We start from the raw sequence: 21,075 nt of genomic DNA, 5'->3' as shown, positions 1-21,075 counted from the left end.
AAGAACCCCGTACCCTTTAAGCAGTCACTCCCCAGTCCTCCTCCCCTCCCCCACCCCAGCCCTAGGCCACCACTAATCTACTTTCTGTCTCTATACATCTGCCTATTCAGGACTTTTCATATAAATGACATCATATAATATTTATCCTTATGTGTCTGGCTTCTTCCACTTACCAGTGTTTTCAAGGTCCATCCATGTTGTATGTAGTATGCATCAGTACTTCATTCCTGTTTATTGCCAAATAATATTTCATTGCCTGGATCTACCACATTTTGTCTATCCATTCAAAAATTGCTGGACATTTGAGTCATTTCTGCTTTTTTGGCTCTTATAAATAATTCTGCTATGAACACTGGTGTGCACCTTCTTGCGTGGACACATGTTTATAGTCCTCTTGGCTATATACCCAGGAGTGAAATTGCTGGATCATATGGTACCTCTGGGTTTTACCTTTTCAGGAAATGTCAGACTGTCTTTCAAAATCGCTGCACCATTTTACCTTCCCACCAGCAGTGTATGAGTGTTCTGATTTCCTACCTTCTCACCAACACTTGTTATATTATCTGTCTTTTTGATTCCCTTTCTCATTTGGTTTCCTTCTGGAACATTCACAGCAGGGTAGACTCCAGAAGCTAGCTCTTCCTTTGTAGGGGTGGTCAGTGTGCTGGGTATTTTCTATTTGCCCCTCCAGGTCCTTCTCTGCCCTGCTCTGTGCCCTGGGGGATTGACCTCTGTGGACTGCCCTCTTGGCTTCCCAGCTTTCTAACTTCCATTTGGGTTCAGCCAACGAGATGAGAAGGAAGGAGGAAAGTGAGCTGCGGCTTTATTCTCCCAGCTTCTGCTCTACTAAAGGCCTCAGCTCCCTGTTAAGCAGCGCTCTTCACAAAGAGACCCTCTCCCGTTTTGTTCATTGCTTCTCCTTCTGCCTCTTCAGGTCTGGCAGCGGTGATGGCTGTCCACTGTTGGTCTCCCTCCACCCTGCCCTCACCCTGTAAATAGTCCCTTTATTAAACTCTCCCCGGTTACCCTGTGTGAGTGGCGTCTGCTTCCTGCTGGGACCCTGACTGGTACAGGTAGGGACGAGTTACTTCTCATCACCACTCTCCTGCCCGACTGCTCTTTCTGTGTTGACGGAAGACTGCTGGCTACAGAGCTGTGTGTGAATAGCAGCTGTTTGTGTCCTTACAGGCTTATATCAAACTTGGGGACTACCGGAAGGCACTGGTGGATTGTGAGTGGGCTCTGAAGGTAAGAAGACTGTTTCCTCTTCCACATGCTGGAGCTGGCCTTGCTGGGGCCAGATGTCTCAGTCCTGAAGTGAATAGAGGGGAGCTGCCAGTGTATCATGGCAGGAAAGGGTGTAGGCTCTGCAGTCAGAGTCTCAGTTTCCTCATCTGTAAAATGGGAACGAATAGAATTGTCGTGAGGGTTATGATAATGCACGCGGTGCCTTGCCCGTGGGAAGTACTCTGAAGGAGCTGCTGTTAGTATTGGTTTTTCAGGGTTTTATCGCAATGGCTCACCCTTCACTGTTGTGTTATCAGGTGCTTTGCTCCACGTGGTGGAAACGCCGCCTTCTCTTTCCAGAGCTGACCTCGGGGGCTTGTTTCCACAGTGTTGCCATTCTTCCTCATCAGTTCGTGCTTTTCCTCTCCGGCTCTGATAATTTGGAAGTGTATCATAGCACCCCCTCTTTGTAGAGGAATAATCAGAGGAAAGAATTCCTGTCGTTCAGCTTGGATACTAGTCAGGCCTCAGGCTGATAGCCTAATACTGTGCATGGTATTTCCTCTGAAACCTGACAGAATAGATAATCAAAGGTGGAGAGAAGGAAGGACTGTTGGTAGAAATATTAGAAGGGTTTTAAAAGAGAAATGTCATGATCACTTCATAGGAACATTATTTCAGATGACTAAATATTTAAATAACCCTTAATCCACATTCCCCCAAGTTACTCTGTCACAGGGGCTTAACTAAATAACCAAAACCAGCGCTTCTCAGCCTTCCTTGCTGAAGTGCTAACAGAACAAACATGAGCCCCTGGAGGGTCTAGAAGCAGAGAACATGAAATTTCTTTTTAGACACGTGTTTTATCTTAAAAATCCTTGCAAATTTTGCATTGCATGCCATAAAATGTATCTATTTGTCCTAATATAGCCATGTTATTTTAAATAATTTATAATCAAGTAAAATTGAAGTGCCAGGAGAACGTGCCAGGTTTATCCTATGGCATAGATTCCCCTGGTCCAGCACTGCCTACCCCAGCTTAATGAGCGTGGCCACCAGACAAGAGCACATCTCAACAGGAGCACATTGGCCACACCTACTTCCTTACTTTTTATTGAAAGGGTGAGCAAGAAAACAGGTGAATTTGAAACTTACCTTTACTAACAACGGTTTATAAAACACAAGCATCCCACCAAAATGGGTATCTGGAGTGCCTGCTTTCTTTACCCCCTAGAAGATACGATGTGGGGGACACCTTGTCCCATTGCATCGTGACGGTCTTTAAGTGATGAGAACTGCCCCAAACTGGTGCCATTAGGTTCTTCACAGCTCCGGTGGAGATCCATTAGCCTGCTTTGTCACCTTATATGATCATGACTTTTTTCTTCTATCATCTGTAAGAGAAGAAAGAGGCAAGGGCGTTTTCCTCTGGTGTTTCAACAATAACAGCAAAAGCTGCCGTTTGCTGCACGCTGGCCGTGAGCTGTCTCATTGGAGCCTCACAGCCTTCTTTTCTGGTCAATACCACAGTTATCCTCATCTTTCTGACAAGGAAACAGAGCCTCAGAGATTAACTAAGTAAACTGTGTGGGATCACATAGCTAACATTGGCCTAACTGTAGGCTGGTGCCCTGAACTGTTGACTATAAACAGCTTCTCCACAGAATCCAGGAAACCCCATCCTCCCTGGGTGTGGCTTTCATTCCTTCTGTGGCAGAAACAAGATCTCCTTGTGGGGCTTCCAGGAGCATCTTTTCCGATATGAAAAGGACCAAAGAGGTAGTCACAGCCTCGTGCTGATTCAGGACGACACACTGGCCCATTCCCAAATGTTCACTGAAGCACCATGTTATTAATGGTGAAACTGAGGCAAAGCAGGCCCAGCACAGCTGACATTAAAAAATGCTGACCCCCAGCAGCCAGCCTTGTTAAATGCCCAGCGAGGCTCCCATTGAAGACGATTGCGTAAACACTTGGAAGGATGGGAAAAAAATGTATAAGGAATTCTAAAAACTAACAATCATTGGCTCTACGTGGAAGCTGTGAATTAAAAAGCTTCACTCTTTTTAAATATCAGCAGTGAATGTCAGCGGCACTCCATTATTCGTAGTATTAGTACTTTCATGCCAGTTTAATATTTTTGACACTTGTGAATTGGCAGAGACAAGCCCATGTGATGACATTTCAAAACTGATGTTCCTGGTCAGGGAAGATAAGGCAGCGAAGCTGGTTTTAATTAGGATCAGAATCATTTCTTTCTTGGCATAACTCTTCCTGCACAATAAACTGCATCTTCCTCTGAAGGCAGGATTCCTTTTGAGGGGACCTGGGATTCAACTGAGAGAATCCTGGTGAGGGTTGATACCTCATCAAAGGAGAAAGGGCCTATTAGTGAGAAAATCCATTAGTGGCCCTTTGTGTTAGTGTCTGAGGAAGTGTGGTCACGATGCACCCCTCGCGATGGCACAGTGGGACGTGGACGCGATCTGGGGCTCCTTTTCCCCTGTTGCAACCCTGACGCCCTGCCGGTGAAGGTGCTGTGAACAGGTGGCTTCTGTGAGCTGCAGTGCCGGAGTTTCCGTTCCCTTTGACGGTTCCCTTCCCGCTTCCTCAGTTCCATCCTCTGTGAGTTCTCCAGGGTTCACTCCACAGCTCCCTGCCTGTCTTCCTCCTACAGTTTCTCCCTCCAAGCTCTCGTCTCCTCTGGTGGGTTCAACTGTCACTCTTGCCAATGGCTCTCACATCTGTATTTCAGCTGCCCCCCACCCCGCAGGTTTCCGTGTGATTGTCTTTGCATCCTCTGAAACACAGTATGTCTTTGTTAGACTATATGTCTTTGGAGTGGATTTCCTTCTACTCAACTGCTATAGCACTTTTCTGAAGGAGATCTGGTGTAATTTTTAAGCCTTTGGGTCCTGGAGCAAATGGCTAGATTTTAATCCCAGCTCTTCCACTTAGTATCTATGTGACCTTGAACCTCTCCAACCCCTAGCTTCCTCATATGTGAAATGGGGTTAATAATTATCTCTACTTCGTAGAGTTGTTATAAGGTTTACATGAGATAATTCATATGAACCATATGGTCAGGACTGAACAATAATGCACTAATATTATTACTGTCATTCACTTAGCAACGAATCAGGAAACGATATTCATGAAAATGCATCTATAAAGCCCTCTCCAAATATAACAATTATTGTTACCCCTTCTATTATTCTTTAGCTTTTCTTTAAATTTTCCTTTTTGCCCTGAAATGGAGTGCTTTTGCTGTAACTGCAACAACAGCAGCTAATCCTCTATTACCTGGTACCACAGTGTTTTACACACGTTCCCTCCTCACAATAGCCCAAGAGAGACACTATTATGATCTCCACTTTGCAGATGAGGAAAATGAGCCTCAGAAAAGCTGGGTGGCCTGGCCAGCGTGCCACTTCTGGTGAGAGGCAGACAGGGCTTCACCCAGGACTTTCTAGACGCCTGAGCTTGGACCCTTAACCTCTTTACATCTGCACCCCTGATGGCATCCAACCAGGCACAATGCCTGGCACATAAAAGGGATTCAATGAATTAACTGGATGCTTTAAATTATAGTTTATGTCTTTGTACCACATCATTCCCTCCGGAGTTATAATAATTAGAAGCAGGCAGGGGCAGGACCTCCCGTGCAAGTGGTATCGTTTCAGCTATAAGTTTCATAAATTTTGAAGGGGGCATCCCTCCTGATCGTAAGTGATAGGAACGCAAGTTCTTAGTATATATGTTGTGGTTTATTTCAAGGAAGGCACTTAAATATATAATAGTAACCTCAGCTGTTTACCCAGAGTAAATTTTCCTACCTTTTAATATACCAGTGGTTCTCAAACTTGGTTGCACATTTGTATCACCTGGAGAGTTTAAAAAATTATTGATGCCTCGGTCCTACCCACTAGTATAATTTAATTGGTGTGAGTTTCAGCTGGGCCATCAGGATTTTTACAAGCACCCTGGGTGATTCTAATGTTCAGCCAAGGTCAAGAGCTCTTCTAAACTAAGGGTTTCTGGTTTGTTTCCTGGTTGTCTCATTAAATGGAAATGAAAACTGGCAAGTATCATGAATTAATTTAATAGAGAGCTTACTTGTGCATCCAGGCTCCTTGCAGGCGTCAATTAGTTTGGTTACAGATGCACAGAAAAGTCTTAATTGTCAACTCTGGTGGCTGTCCTGAGAATCAAAGCACTGCCCTAACCCTATTAGCTGGGCAGTTGGGAGAGGGGCTGGTGACTTCAAATCTTCCGGAACATCTGATCAGTGATTCTCTTTTATGCAGTGTGATGAAAAATGCACAAAAGCATATTTCCACATGGGAAAAGCCCACCTGGCCCTAAAGAACTACAGTGTGGTAAGTGCTAGAAGAACCTTAAGTGGCATGTTTGATCTCGGAGCAGTGCTTCAGATTGTCTCAGAGGAGAACCACATTCCTCCAAGTTGATGAGAAATTAATCCACTTCTTAGTATTTTCCAGGGTAAATCTTAAGATCTTAGAGCTGGGAAGGATGTTGAGTGTCATCTGATAACAGCCCCACCTACTGTAGGAATCTCTTCTACAGTATCTTCTACCAGTGTCCGTTCAGTCCTGGGAGGAGCATCTCTGGAGAGAAAAGACATAAGCAAAAAGATGAAAAAACAAAATTCACTTGTAATCTCATCACCTGAAAGTAACCATGCAGATAGATATACACACTAAGATATTGTATATTGTTAATAGCAGCTTTATTGAGATATAGTTGACGTATCAAACAATTCCCCTATGGAAAGTATACAATTCCGTGGTTTTTAGCGTATTCACAGAGTTGCACAACCATCACCACAATCAACTTTAGAACATTTTTGTCACTTCCTCAAAAACACCTATACCTGTTCGCAGTCACTCCCCTCCCCTCCACCCCCCCCAACCCTAGACAACTACTGATCTACTTCTGTCTCTATACATTCACCTATTCTATACCATTCATATAAATAGAATTATACAATATGTGGTCTTTAGTGACTGGCTTCATTCACTTAGCATAGTGTTTGCAAGTTTCATCCATGTTGTAATATGTACATTACTTCATTTTTTTTTTTATTGCTGAACAATATTCTATTGTATGGATATACCACATTTTATTTATCCACTTGTCAGTTGATGAATTCAAGTTGTTTCCACTTTTGGTTATTATGAACATCCACGTACAAGTTTTTGTGTGGACACATGTTTACAGTCCACTGGGCTATACACCTAGGAGTGGAACTGCTGAGTCGTGATAACTCTATGTTTAACCTTTGGAAGAACTGCCATCTTGTTTTCCAAAGTGGCTGCTCCATTTGACATTCCTGCCAGTAGTGTATGGTTCCAATTTCTCCACATCGTGAACAATACTGGTTATTTATTTTTCTTTTCTATTATACCCATCCTGATGAGTATAAAGTGGTATTTCATAATTTTGACTTGCATTTCTCTGATGGCTAATAATGTTGAGCATCTTTTCATGTGCTTATTGGCCATTTGTGTATCTTCTTTGGAGAAATGTCTCTTCAGATCCTTTGTCCATTTGTTCATTAGGTTATTTGTCTTTTTATATTGAGTATAAATATATTCAATATAATATAAATTGAATATTTATATAAATATTCAATATAAAGTAATATAAATATTATATATAGTCATATAATATTCAATATAAATTCTGGATACAAGTCCCTTATCAAATAAATGATTTGAAAATATTTTCTCCCATTCTCTGTTGTCTTTTCACATCATAGCACAAAAGTTTTTAATTTTGATGAAGTCTAAATTACCTATTTTTTTCTTTGGTCGCTTATGCTTTTGATATCAAATCTAAGAAACCATTGCCTAATCCAAGATTTAAGAGTTTTATGGCTTTAGCTCTTTGATTTAGATCTCTGATCCACTTTGAGTTAATTTTTGTATATAGTGTGAGGAAGGGATCCAGCTTCATTCTTTTGCATGTAGATATCCAGTTGTCCCAGCACCATTTGTTGAGAAGACTGTCTTGTCTCCCATTGAATGATTTTGGCACCCTTGTCAAAGATCAATTGATCATAAATGCATAGGTTTATTTCTGGACTCTCAATTTTATTCCATTTGTTTATGTCTACTCTTATACCTATGCCACGTTGTCTTGATTCTTACAGCTTTGTAGTAAATTTTGAAATTGGGAAGTGTGAGTCTTCTTACTTTGTTCTGCTTTTTCAGGATTGTTTTGGCTATTCAGGGTTACTGGAATTACCATACAGATTTCAGGATCTGCTTTGTCAATTTCTGCAAAGAAGCCAGATGGAATTTTTTTTAATTGAAGTCTAGTCGATTTACAATGTTGTGTTAGTTTCAGGTGTACAGCTAAGTGATTCAGTTATACATATATATACCTATTTTTTCAGATTCTTTTCCCTTATAGGTTGTTACAAAATATTGAGTAGTTCCCTGTGCTATACAGTAGGTCCTTGTTGGTTATCCATTTTATATATAGTAGTGAGTATATGTTAATCCCAAACTCCTAATGTATCCCTCTTCCCCGTTTCCCCTTTGGTAACCATAAGTTTGTTTTCTGTGTCTTTGGATCTATTTCTGTTTTGTATATAAGTTCATTTGTATCATTTTTTTAAGATTCTACATATAAGCAACATCATATGATATTTGTCTTTCTCTGTCTGGCTTACTTCACTTAGTATGATAATCTCTAGGTCCATCCATGTTGCTGCAAATGGAATTATTTCATTCTTTTTTATGGCTGAGTAATATAAATAATAAATGCTGGAGAGGGTGTGGAGAAAAAAGGAACCATTCTACACTGTTGGATGTAAATTGGACAACAGTATGGAGGCTCCTTAAAAAAACTAAAAATAGAGCTACCATATAATCCTGCAATCCCACTGCTGGGTATATATCCAGAGAAAACTCTAATTCAAAAAGATACATGCACCCCAATGTTCATTGCAGCACTATTTACCATAGCCAAGACATGGAAGCAACCTAAATGTCCACTGACAGATGAATGGATAAAGAAGATGTGGTATATTTATACAATGGAATATTACTCAGCCAGATGGAATCTTGATGGAGATTGCATTGAATCTGTAGATCAACCTGGGGATTATTGCCATCTTAACAATATTAAGGTTTACGGCCCATGAACATGAGATATCTTTCCATTTACAAGATATATTATTTTTAAAAAGAAATTGCCCCCATTGTACATTTTTAAAAATTATTCTTTGTTGGATTTTAATTCTAAAAGTAATACAGACTTACTGTAATAAGGTCAAATAATAGAGAAGTAAAAAGGAAAATATTAATCTCCCCCCCTCCACCAAGTTCCATTTACTTATTCATTCATTCAGTTAATTAATTCACTCAGCACATATTTAATGCATGCTCTCTATGTTCCAAGCACTGTCCTAGGCAACAGGAATACAGCAGCAAACAAGACAAAATCCTTGACTTAAGGGAACTCACATTCTTGTGGTAGGGGCGACTTGTCCCAAGATAGAAACCAAATAAGTAGATGTGTAGTATGTTAGGTAGCAATAAGTGTTACTAAGAAAACTAAATCAGGAAGTGGTGAAGGTGAGATTGGTTTTACAGAGAGTGGTCAGGGAGGGCTTCTCTGGAAGAAGGGAAGGAGGGAAGTGAGCAAGCCATGTGGATATATTATACAGTGGAGGAGTGGTCCAGAGAGAGGGATAGCTAGAATGGAGCAAGCAAGGAGGGGAGTGAGAGGAGATGAGGTGAGCAGGTTGGGGGGGGATACGTGGGGGACTGATCCCCTAGGGCCCTACAGGTTTTTGGAAGGACCTTGGCTTTTATTTTGAGTGAGCTGGGAGCCATCAGAGGGTTTTGAGTAAAGGAGAGAAATGATCTGACTCATGTTTTAAAGGATCACTCTGCTGTATTGAGAATATATCTTGACATGTAAGAAAAGAAGAGAGAACCAGTCAGAAGGCTATTGCAGCAAATTATCCAAGTGAGGGATGATGATGGCTTGGACCAGGTTGGTCATGATGAAGGTGGTGAGAAGTGCTGGGGTTCTGCTTATATACTGACAGTGAAGCCAACAAGAATTGCTGATAGATTAGAGCTAGGGTTAAAAAGAAGTTGGATACAGGGTTACTGTCTTAGACCTTTTGGGCTGCTATAACATAATACCGTAGATCGGGTGGTTTATACAACAAAGGTTTATTTCTCCCAGTTCTGGAGGCTAGGAAATCCAAGATCAAGATGCCGGCAAATTCAGTGTCTGGTGAGGACCTGCTTCCTAGTTCATAGACAGCCAGCAGGGGTGAGGGAGCTCTCTGGGGTCTCTTTAATAGGGCACGAATCAACTCATGAGGGCTCTACCCTCATGACTTCATCACCTCCCAAAGGCCCCACCTCCAGATACATCACATTGGGGGTTAGCTTTCAACATCTGAATTTTGGGGGGACGCAAACATTCAGTCTATTACAGTTACCATGTTTGATATCCTGCAACACTATTCTCTGTTTTAATGTGATGCTTTTTCTTCAGTTCATTTCTTAATCCTAATCTTCTAGATGAGCCTTGAGCTTTTAAGATATCTTAGAACGTTTCTTTGTTTTTTGTTTTCTGCTTTTTTTTTTTTTTAACATCTTTATTGGAGTACAATTGCTTTACAATGGTGTGTTAGTTTCTGCTTTATACAAAGTGAATCAGCTATACATATACATATATCCCGATATCTCTTCCCTCTTGCATCTCCCTCCCTCCCACCCTCCCCATCCCACCCCTCTAGGTGGTCACAAAGCACCAAGCTGATCTCCCTGTGCTATGCAGCTGCTTCCCACTAGCTATTGGTTTTACATTTGGTAGTGTATATATGTACATGCCACTCTCTCACTTTGTCCCAGTTTACCCTTCCCCCTCCCCGTTATCTCAAGTCCATTCTCTAGTAGGTCTGCATCTTTATTTCCGTCCTGCCCCTAGGTTCTTCATGACCTTTTTTTAGATTCCATATATATGTGTTAGCATACAGTATTTGTTTTTCTCTTTCTGACTTACTTCACTCTGTATGACAGACTCTAGGTCCCTCCACCTCACTACAAATAACTCAATTCCGTTCTTTTTTATGGCTGAGTAATATTCCATTGTATGTATGTGCCACATCTTCTTTATCCATTCATCTGTCTTTGGGTTTTTTTTCTGAGCTTTTTCTTTCAGTGACTGGTCGCATTGACTGCCCTGAGGACTGTACTGCCCTAAACCCATCATCATGCCCCATTAACAAGAATCTTTCTTTTCCAGAAACTTTCTATCTAACAGTGTCGTCAGTGAGCCTCTCGCTCTCAAGTGTTCTAGTTGACTCTTCTGTGGCCAGTGAACAGACCCCTTACCAGCTCTTTGCATCCTGTACGTTTAAATAGGCAGTTCTCGCTTCCTGTTCCCAAGTCTCTGTCAACAGTGTTTCTAGCTTCATTTATTTCCTTATTCCCTGTGAGCATATCTGACAGGTATCCTCCTGTTCTTTCTCAGTGCAAATATCATATCTGAATTTTGCATTTACCTTATGATTATTCCTATCCCAGCCAGACCTGAGCCACGAGAATTTAGGACTGGATATTTTCCATCACAGGCTGTATCTGACAACACTATTTTTTAAAATAAAATTTGAAATAATACCTGTTGCCCCACAGAACCAAAGAAGCCTAAACAAAATGTCAAATGCATGCTGCGTTCCCCATGCCCGCCTCCGACGCGGGTAGCGGGGGAGACTGGGAGGAGATAATGATACCCTGTGCATTTCTTGTAATCACCGTTCCCCCCTAACCACTCTTCAAGGCCTTGTTTCTTTCTTCCAGTCTAGAGAGTGTTATCAGAAGATCTTAGAAATAAACCCCCAGCTGCAGACACAGGTGAAAGGTGAGACTTCCTGCTGACGTCCTTGTTCAAGTTGCACCTCCCCTCTGTGCTCCGGTCCTGGGGTGCCCTCCATGCCTTCTCTGCACTTGGCCACAAGCACAGCCATGCCCAGCCCTGCACAATCAAATCCTCTCATTAACAGCCCTGCCTTGCTCCTCTTCCTCTGTTCTGGGCCTTCCTCCTTTTCTCCACCATCCTCCCTCCAAGCCTTCTAGACAAGGAACAATGTTGTCCTTGAATAATTCCCAAGATGTTTTAAGATTCCTGGTAGAAACTATACACGCCTCCTAAAATTTTCCTTGCTGAAGATGAGTCTGAATTATTTTCATGCTTTCTGCCTTTCAGCCTCCCATCCTCAAAAAAAGGTTGCTCCATGTGTGGACATGTTGATTGTTAGGGTTTTGTTGTGTTTTCCTTCTTGTTTTGCTAGGTTACCTGAATCAGGTAGATCTTCGGGAGAAAGCAGACCTTCAAGAGAAGGAAGCCCAGGAAGCACTGGATTCAGGAACGAACACAGCCGTGACGACCAAGAATCTTCTGGAGATTCTTTCCAAGCCTGATCAGATCCCCTCATTCTATGCAGGGGGGATTGAAATCCTGACTGACATGATGAAGGATTGTAAGCCGGTGATGTGTGTGATCTCATGAATATTGTCAGTATAAAGGGACAGAGTTTAGAGGTCTGTCCTCACGAGGCAAAGAATCCGTTCCTCCCTTCCTTCCACCGATATTGATTGAAGGTCTACTATAATGTAGGTGCTAGAGGGGGTGCTTAAGAAACATACCCCATCCCAGCTCCATCCTCTCCTCTGAGCATGCTGACACATGGCACACATGCTGTAAACACCACACACACAATATGACACAAAACACACAGACGGCATGCACTGCATATATACTCACAAGACACACACACACACACACACACACACCACGCATGTGGGACAAATATACCATGTATGCTTATATCACGTACAAGCACACCACACACATTCACCCCTTGTGGGTGTTCCCCACGTGCTGCACATACCCACACACCCTTTGCATACCCCACACAGACCCCATATACACCCCCAACACCCTGTACCAACCCCACAAATTTCCCCCCAACTGTAGAGGAATGGAAGACAGAATTTTGTAGGGTAAACTGTAACGTTCATCCCAGTTACACTTAATGGCTGCTTAGGATGTGGAAATAGTTTCAGAGCAAACATCAGCTGCTGTCCTCCTGCTGATGAGAGCCACAGCGCTCTGTTTTAGGAGTTTCTGTAATTACTGATCCCAGGGCTGAAACCGGTGTTGTTACTCAGTGACAGAATGATGTTTGTACAAATGGACGGAGTCTGATTTCCTTTAGTGTATGGTGGAGGGTGCTCAAACACCCCTGCAGTAGTTTCTTGGAGATTATAGGTTCCTCTCTAGAGCCTGGAAACAGCTTTGAAATAAACATTTATTAAGAACAGATGGATATGCCAGTTCTTCTAGGAGGTTAAGCGGCTCCTGGAGACTCTCTAAAGATTACAGAATGATGAGTTGTCAGATCACTCGTGGGACGCCCTGGGCTCAGCTCTCCTTCTCTGAACAGGGCGTCCCTCTCACGGTGGCACCAAGTGGCTGATGACAGCCTTAGGTTTCAGAATCGGAGTTATTTGTTTCTGCCTAAACTGTGGATTTGGTGATCTAGACATTCCATATTGGGTTTCTGTTATCATCTGGCTCTGTGACAGCTAGACATCAGCCAGACAGTTCAGGAGTCTGACGACACGGTTTTCTCTGAACTTGTTTCAGGCACGGAACGAACTTTATTCAGAACACACAATGGATTCAGTATCATCAGTGAGAATGAGGTCATAAGAAGGTAGGGATGTTTGTAAAGACAGCCTGGCATCAAAGCAAGGAAAGACAACCATTTCTCATGAAATCAGACACTCATCACACAGGCAGCGTGATCCCTGGATGGTACTACCTTCAGTCAATACTGGGTTAGGAAAACTTCCCAGGGTTCCTCCGAGCACTTCAAAGTCAGAGAAATGGCCACTCTTGCTGGTTTCCCACCAGTTTTTGCAAGATGGCTCTTTCTTTTTGTCCTCTTTTGGAATTTGCTGATCGTAGCAGGAAATGAGATCAGCTGGTTCCTGGCTGATCTCATTTATCATCGTATCTGAAGAAAGACCCATATGGCAGGAGGTAGTTTGCTGAATTTATTTTATTTTGTATTTCAATTGTTCTGGTGCAGTTTCCATGGCTTAGGACACTGGTGTGGGTTGGAGTCACCAGCACACGTTTGTGTGTGGGATGAGACTCACGAACCCTAAGTGGTCTGCTGGCCCACCGCAGTTCATTGGTCCTGCTGCAGCCGACACCCTGGCCCCTGGCTCACCGCCCTCCCTCTGCGCAGACCCAGCTTCCTCAGCTGCATCCTTGTCCTGGAGCTCTCAGTTGAGGTCCTAGCAGTCCCTTGGTCCTGGTGACCTGCAGCTCTGGATTAAGAAGTGACTTTCTTAAACCCACATTTGAGGAGTCTGGAGGTGAAATAAAACCAACTGAAAGGAAGATCAAGACTGATTAGCAGTTTTAATATTGCTCTCCCTTGCCCATCGTAGGTGCTTTTCCACAGCAGGAAAAGATGCAGTGGAAGAGACAGTATGCATGTCTGTTCTCAGGCTCTGGCAAGCGGTGTGCAGTGAGAACGGTAAGCCAGGGAATAACCATCGATCATCGTTAATGCTCTGGTAATGGGAGGGCTACGGGGCGGGGGTGTGGGCAGGCAGGATTGTTCCTCTAGGACAGGCCCTGGAGATGGCGGTCTAGACCCTCCCCGGGAAAAACATGTGGGTCAGAAGCAAGAGCTGCGCTGCAGTCGTGTCTCCGGCACCCTCGCAGCCGCCTCCACGGTGGGCAAGGTCACGGTCAGCATCATGCGTGGTCTCATCACCTGGGCACTCGCCCTGGCTCTTTGCAGACTAGTGATTTCAGCTCGTGCACTGGCAGTGAGGCGGGCAGAGTTTTTCCTTTACTGTCTGCTGAAAAATAGTGCTCCTTTTTTGCTGACCACAGTACCGGTTTCAGCATCATGAGATTTACAACCATCCCTGCCGGCCTCTTGTGACACTGATTAATTAGTGCATAATATTGGGACAGTAACATGCTATGGGGAGTTATTTACCGTAACTCTTCCCTTTTTGCATATTAGCCTCTTCTGGGGTTCACTAAGTTTTTGTACAGTCTTATCACTTTAGTGACCTCAATAAAATTTTAGGTATTTCCCTCATTTTTTTAAAACAATTGTGTTTTTTTTTTTTAATGAGGGGGAAATGTTTGACTTTGGACACAAAACAGTGAAAATGGGAATAGTGATAGCTGTGTATGCCGTGCACAGGCTTCTGTGGGGAGCTGTCGAGAGAGCTTGTAAATGCAGCTTGTAAACGATTAAATGCTGAATATGAGGTAATATGATTTTTTTTCCTGATTTAGTAGGGTGGAGGAATCATGTTAAATTCTAGAGTTCTTTTTTTTTTCTTAACATCTTTATTGGAGTATAATTGCTTTACAATGGTGTGTTAGTTTCTGCTTTATAACAAAGTGAATCAGTTATACATATACATATATCCCCATATCTCTTCCCTCTTGCGTCTCCCTCCCTCCCACCCTCCCTAACCCACCCCTCTAGGTGGTCACAAAGCACTGAGCTGATCTCCCTGTGCTATGCGGCTGCTTCCCACTAGCTATCTAGTTTACGTTTGGTAGTGTATATATGTACATGCCACTCTCTCACTTTGTCCCAGCTTACCTTTCCCCCTCCCCATATCCTCAAGTCCATTCTCTAGTAGGTCTGTGTCTTTATTCCCATCTTACCACTAGGTTCTTCATGACTTTTTTTTTTTTTTCCTTAGAGTCCGTATATATGTGTTAGCATACTGTATTTGTTTTTCTCTTTCTGACTTACTTCACTCTGTATGACAGACTCTAACTCCATCCACCTCACTACAAATAACTCCATTTCGTATCTTTTCATGGCTGAGTAATATTCCATTGTATATATGTGCCACATCTTCTTTATCCATTCATCCGATGATGGACACTTAGGTTGCTAAGCTCTAGAGAATCAGGGGGACTCTTCCCTGCAGGGAATTACGTTCAGACTAATATCCTTATCAAGGTGCCCTGCTACTTGTAGAACACTGCACTGGCTCTGAGCAGTGTTTTTGCAAATCGCCCTGCCCAAGGGTTAGGGAGGCAGGCTTGGTGACTGGCTGTTTCCTCAGTATGAATTGGACATGATTCCCTCCCTGCAGCCCAACTTCCTCACCCTGCAGCCCACTTTGGTTTCTGTGAACCTTGGGGTCACATCTTTCTTTAATATCTGGAAAAATACTGTCGGACACAGCCTGTGACGTACATGCTGTGTCTCAGATCAATGAAATCTTGGTATATCCAATTCAATAAATACAGAGCAGTTTTTAAAAAGGACAAAGGAATGCTTAAAAGTAAAGACGTGGAAAATGTCTGTGATATAGTGCTGACTGAGAGAGAAAAGCCAGTTTCAGGGTAGGATGTATCATATTTTAACATTGTTCATAAGAAGGGTGAATACTAGCCCCCTTAGGGAAATGGCTTACCGGGAGGGGATATGGACGAAAGAAGGGGACTTTCATTTTCAGCTGTATACATGTTGTGTTATTTGAATTGTTTACACTGAGCTACTTTTCATTTTTATGTAAACTAAACAAACTCTGCTCTGTTTCATAGCTTAGCCTCATACCCCAGCCTGTACCTCTGCCTGCTCTCAAATTCACGTACCTCGTTAGAAAACGCACCAGGCGAAAGCGGGCTGCGGGCACATCTGATGTCACCACGCTGGAAATAGCTCATGGTCTAGGAAGGGGAGCATGCTTTATTCATTAACGTTCTCATGTGATCGTTCTAGTTTTCTAGAAAAAACTCAAATAGTTGCTCTGGCCATTGTATGAAACTAGATGGTCTAAAGCTCTTCCACCTTAGGCTGATTTCTTTTCCTTTCGTCACGTTTCTGAATCCCGGACACCGAGAGGCCTCCGGCCAGAATAGTGATAATTGCTAATGTACGTGTGCCGGCCCCTGTTCTCCGCACCATCACGTATTGACTCATTTGATCCTCACGACAACTCTGGTATGTTGGTTGCCTTCCTCGTTCCACTGATGAGGAAGCTGAGGAGCTCAGGGGTTGACAACTCGGCTGAGGTCGTTTCTTGGTCATTCAGACCCAGCAGTCTGGTTCTAGAATCCATGCTCGTACCCTTCATTATCCTGCCTCTCAAATGCGTGGGGAAGAGCTGGGTTTCCCGTTGAGATGTGGGGAGACAGAACTGGTGTGACTGCTGTCATGGTCTGCACCAGACAGACGTGCCCTGTGTCTTGCAGAGGAGAACCAACGCCTACTTGTGCTGCGCCCCGACACGGGCCAGCTGCTGCCCTCCCTCTTGGCCTCCAGGGTCCCGAACATCCGGCAGCAGACCCTGGCCCTGCTGCTGCAGCTCGCCCAGACGGAGAATGGACGGAGCCTCATCATGGGGCACCTTGACCTGACTGGGTAAGGCTCTGCGCTGTGGGTGGGAGCTTCCCGGCAGCATCTCAGACCTTACCTGCCACATTAACACCTGCTTGGCCCCTGTCTCACATCTCTGACGTGAGAGGTGCCAGCCTACCAGATTAAGGATCAAAAACAGAAAGAGCCTTTGAGAAGAACACTCCCTCATGAGGACCTTCAGGACACTCCTGTCGGAACTTAGTACCACGGACAGTGTCACTTCTCCTGAGCCTGTTTCCATCTCACAGACATTGCAGACCTTGTAAATATGGCAGCACTTCCAAAACCAGCAATTGGGAACCCAACTGTAAAATAGGCCATTTGTTTCTGCCCTTTTAGCCTCAGTCCTGGCTTTACCCTGTTCCTGTCCTTACTTTTCTTCATTTATTCCTGTTTCAGGTAATACTATCTGATTTTGCATATCCTTAAACCCTTTCTGGAGCAAGGTAGGGTACAAGTAAATAAAACACATTTCAAATACTGTTACATGTAGGTCTTTCCTAGGCTTAAGGTGATAGGAATGGAATGCTCCTCTTTCCTAAGTAAACTTTTTTAAAAAATGACTGAAGCAGAGTGATTCTGCCCAGTGCTTTTCCTTCTAAAGATTATTAGATTGAATATGTGAAATTGCCACTTTTTATGTCAAAAAAGGCTGCATGTTGGCAGTTTCATGTGGTTCAACCTAAAAGAAATAGTAGCAATGATTTTACCTTTGCTTTATAAATGCTTCCTATGTAATCTGAAAACAGAAGTTGGCTTCCGATTCTGTTCACTATCATCTCATTGGGAGGGAGGCAAGATAAGTGTCATTACCCCATTTCACAGATGGGGCAGGAGAAAGTGCAGCTAGTGACTCGGGGCATCTCAGCCAGCTGTCTCCCAGGCCTTGGAGCCTCTCTCCTAGTCTCTGTTCCCCAAAAGGAAAGCAGTCAAATCTGAAGCTGTGTCAGACCTTCTTGGACCACAGCGAGACCTCTGGGGCTGGTCCCATGTCAGTGAGGAAGTCCATGTGTGCTGAGGACAGGATAAGCCTTGGCTGTGACTCTCCCCTTCTCAGCCCAGCTCAGCGGCCCCATGGCTCACAGAAAAGGCCTTGGCAGCCCCCGAAGCTCAACCTACACAGGCAAACGGATCGTTAGCAGAGTTAAATCCTCAAAAGCGCATTTCACATTTCAAATGACTCTGCAGTCATTTCCTCAATACCTTCATCATATGTTTTTTCATTTGGTTTTGGTCTCTTTGAGTAAATGTAACTATAGTTATCATAAGCTTTCTCCCCAGCTATCTTTGAATTGCTTGAGTTTCATTTGAATTTTTCCAGTGTCTTGGCATTTGTGATCACCTTGTGCAGTCCTGCCTACTTTCCTTAGACAGTCAAAGAAACCTCAGTTTGTTACCTGTGTGCCCACTCTTCTCATTAATGTCCATCTCCAGTTAAACCGGAAAGAGATGGAACATGTTCTCTGGAATGAAGTGAGATAGTCTGAAACAGGACAGGGCTGCACGCAGGTTCCATGACCCTCACATTCCTCCCCAAATGAGAAAGTGAAGGGACAAATGTGCATGGACAGGAGCCGAGCGAGGGCCAGTATCCCTTTGTGAAAAGCTCTGGGGTTTTAGATTCAAGCAGTCAGGAGCCCAAATCCTCTGCTTGTCTCTTTCTACTTGTGTGACCCAGGAAAGCTGCTTAGCCTTGATGTGCCTGGTATCTCATCTGTATCACAGACTTATGGTGAAGCTTCAGAGACATGATACCCGTATGCTAGGTAAAATTTTTTCTGCTGCATTTGACAGATGACTTGGCCAAGAGAACTGGTCTCGTTTTTCTCACATAACAAAAAGACTAAAGATGGTAACAGCTGGTTTGGTGGTTTAACGATGGCAGGGTCAAGGTCTCTGTCCTTCCCTTGACCTTTCCCTCATGGTCACATAGGCTGCTGCAACTCCAAGCATCACATCCCTCTTTAAGACAGGTTAGCACCAACTAGGTCTGTCCCTTTTATCAAGAGGAGCTACTGCTTTTGTTTCTCTTTGGTCAGAATTGTGTCACATGCCACCCTGGTGGGGGGAAGATGGTTCCAGCTTCTGTGGTAGAGGCAGGCAGGATAGAATGCAACTCTCCCGCATCCCAGTGTTTGACGTGTCTGAAGACATTGGTGTTTTCCAGGTCAAGCATCCTAGTTTCCTCAACCACTCCTCAGGTGGTTCGACTTCCAGACCCATCCCAGAACAAGCTGCTGAATAAACGTAGTACCATAAATATGGGTGACTGGAGGCCGTACTCCTGAATATAAGAGCCCAGTTTGATGGGCTCTTTTCAGTCTTTATCTCCTGTTACAGCCTGATGGCATCTGGTCCTACTGACATCATTCTTCCTGGCCCTCCTCCTACTCCCTGCTATTCCTTCTCGGCTCCCTTTGCAAGCCCCCTGCATTCCGTCATCTTTCCAAGTCAGGGACCGCAAGATCCTACCCTTGGCCCTCTTCTTGTCCATGGCCCTAATTATCATGTCTAAGTCTCTCTCTCAGATGTTACAAGGAAACATCCTTCTGCAACTGGGCACCTTCATCGCAATGTCACAAGTATCATAAACTTAGTACTTCAAAAGAGCGGTTCTTCAAACCAGACCCTCTAGCTGAATTTTCTGTCTTCATAGATAGCGTTTCCATCCGCCCCGTTGCCGAGGCCAGAATCCTGAGGGCTTCCTGGTTGGCTCCTCCCCACATCCCTGAGAAACTGGTACTTGTCAGTCCTATCTCCTCCGCATCTCCTGGATTCATTTCCTCTGGCTCTCCTGCAACGTCTCCCATCATCACTTCTAGGTCATTGTGAGGCCTCTTTCTTCTCAACTGTACGTCTTACTCTGCCCCGTCTCAGCTCAGTCCCTTAACCTTTATTGTCTGGAAAATCCCAGTTCTCCCCCTGTTGGGTTCCCTGGCTCCTGTACTACTTGCCCTGATCCACCTGCAGCACACCACCAAAGGGATTTGTCCCAAATGCACATCTGTCCTGTTACTTTCCTGCTTAAAATGCCGAAATTACTCTACTGCCTCTAAGACTAGTTCTTGAATTTCTGAGAAATACCGTGCTTAGGAATCACCTGGGGGCTTTATTACAATACAGCTTCCTGGAGCCTTCTCTAGCTCAGAGACTGAGAGGAGCTCAAGAGCCTGCAGCCCTCCCCATACACCCCCACCAAGCAAGTCATCCACTGCCCACACTCAGGACACAGGCTAACAGGGGAAAGTACAGACATTCCAGAAGGCCCACGCGACCCAGGCTGGCTCTGCCCAGCTCCCCAGCCTCGCTGCTCCCTGCCCTCCCCACACCCTAAGCACTAGCTGTGAGGAACCGCCAGCAGTCCCCAAGTGTGCCTCTGCGATTTTATGCCTCATCACCTTTGTGACTGCTGTGTGCTCTGCCTCCGATGCTCTGCTCCTGTCCCCACGTGCCTGACACTGGCCTACAAGCTCCTTGGAGCTGGGGCCTTGTCTTGTTTCATCCCTGTGGCTCCAGAACCTACCGCATCACCTGGCACGTAGTGCCAGTAAGTGCTATTGACTGAACGGACAAAGGTCCAAGTAGCCAACGCTCCACTTTCAAGTGATGCGGAAATGTCATCCTCATCTCCATCCTCCCACAGCTCTTGCCAGGTGGGCTCTGTGCCCACTTGACATGTGTCTGTTTCTCACCTATCATCTGACATGCGTCCCTGTACGAGACAGGAGCTCAGTACTGGTTCCCAGCACTGAGCATGACACTCAGCACGCTGTAGGTGCTTGGTGTGGGTTTGCTGGATGGACAAATGACTTCTACTCTCATTGTCCTGGTGCCGGTCAGTCTGTTAAGGCAGCCTGAGACTGCATTAGCTTTTCGGCAGCTGCACCAGACTGTTTGCTCATATACCAGGTTTGCCACTGGCTAAAAATTTGTAAGTTTTTTTCACATGAGTCAGGTATAAACCAGGTCTCCCAATTCTGTTACTTAAACAGAATTTCCAGCTCTAAGTGAAAGACTTTGAGTTTAACTCTCTGAAATTTCATCTGATATATTCAGCAACCTGTCAAAATCTTGTTAAATCTTGATTCCATCCCCCACTTCATTAGGGGGCCTTCCCACTTAGTCATCAGCAGATTAGTAAGCGTGCCATTTAGATGTCATTTGTGTGATTCAACTTGGCCAAGCCAGAGTCCCAGGGCAGAGGCACCAGAGATTCCTTCCAAGTCAGCATCTGATAATCAGTGAACTTTGGTTAAAACTGTTAATTCCCCTGGGCCCTCACGTTAAGTGGTAGAGGCATTCCCACGGGAGAGTGTCTGCCTCATTGGGGCGGGCAGGGGCTGGGCTTCCTGGTGAGCATGGCAAGG

General features: G+C 44.3%; 1 protein-coding gene across 7 annotated transcripts in view; it reads left to right on the top strand.

The window, feature by feature from the left end:
• The window catches only part of TTC12 (tetratricopeptide repeat domain 12), a 49,883-nt gene that overhangs the window by 13,857 nt on the left and 14,951 nt on the right, over positions 1–21,075 (top strand). For 6 of the 7 annotated variants that reach the window (XM_036862605.1, XM_036862606.1, XM_036862603.1 and 3 more), the window contains 7 exons: positions 1,189–1,248; positions 5,535–5,606; positions 11,082–11,142; positions 11,573–11,761; positions 12,931–13,000; positions 13,746–13,834; positions 16,543–16,711. In XM_036862605.1, coding sequence (XP_036718500.1) covers positions 1,189–1,248; positions 5,535–5,606; positions 11,082–11,142; positions 11,573–11,761; positions 12,931–13,000; positions 13,746–13,834; positions 16,543–16,711 — 710 coding nt within the window. Of the gene's footprint in view, positions 1–1,188; positions 1,249–5,534; positions 5,607–11,081; positions 11,143–11,572; positions 11,775–12,930; positions 13,001–13,745; positions 13,835–16,542; positions 16,712–21,075 lie in introns of all 7 variants that reach the window. The other variant, XM_036862602.1, reaches the window with a different exon arrangement.

The sequence above is a fragment of the Balaenoptera musculus genome, chromosome 8 (genome assembly GCF_009873245.2).
Source record: "Balaenoptera musculus isolate JJ_BM4_2016_0621 chromosome 8, mBalMus1.pri.v3, whole genome shotgun sequence".
NCBI lineage: Eukaryota > Metazoa > Chordata > Mammalia > Artiodactyla > Balaenopteridae > Balaenoptera > Balaenoptera musculus.
Note: the sequence above shows the minus strand (reverse complement) of the source record. Positions and strands in the feature narration are given on the sequence as shown.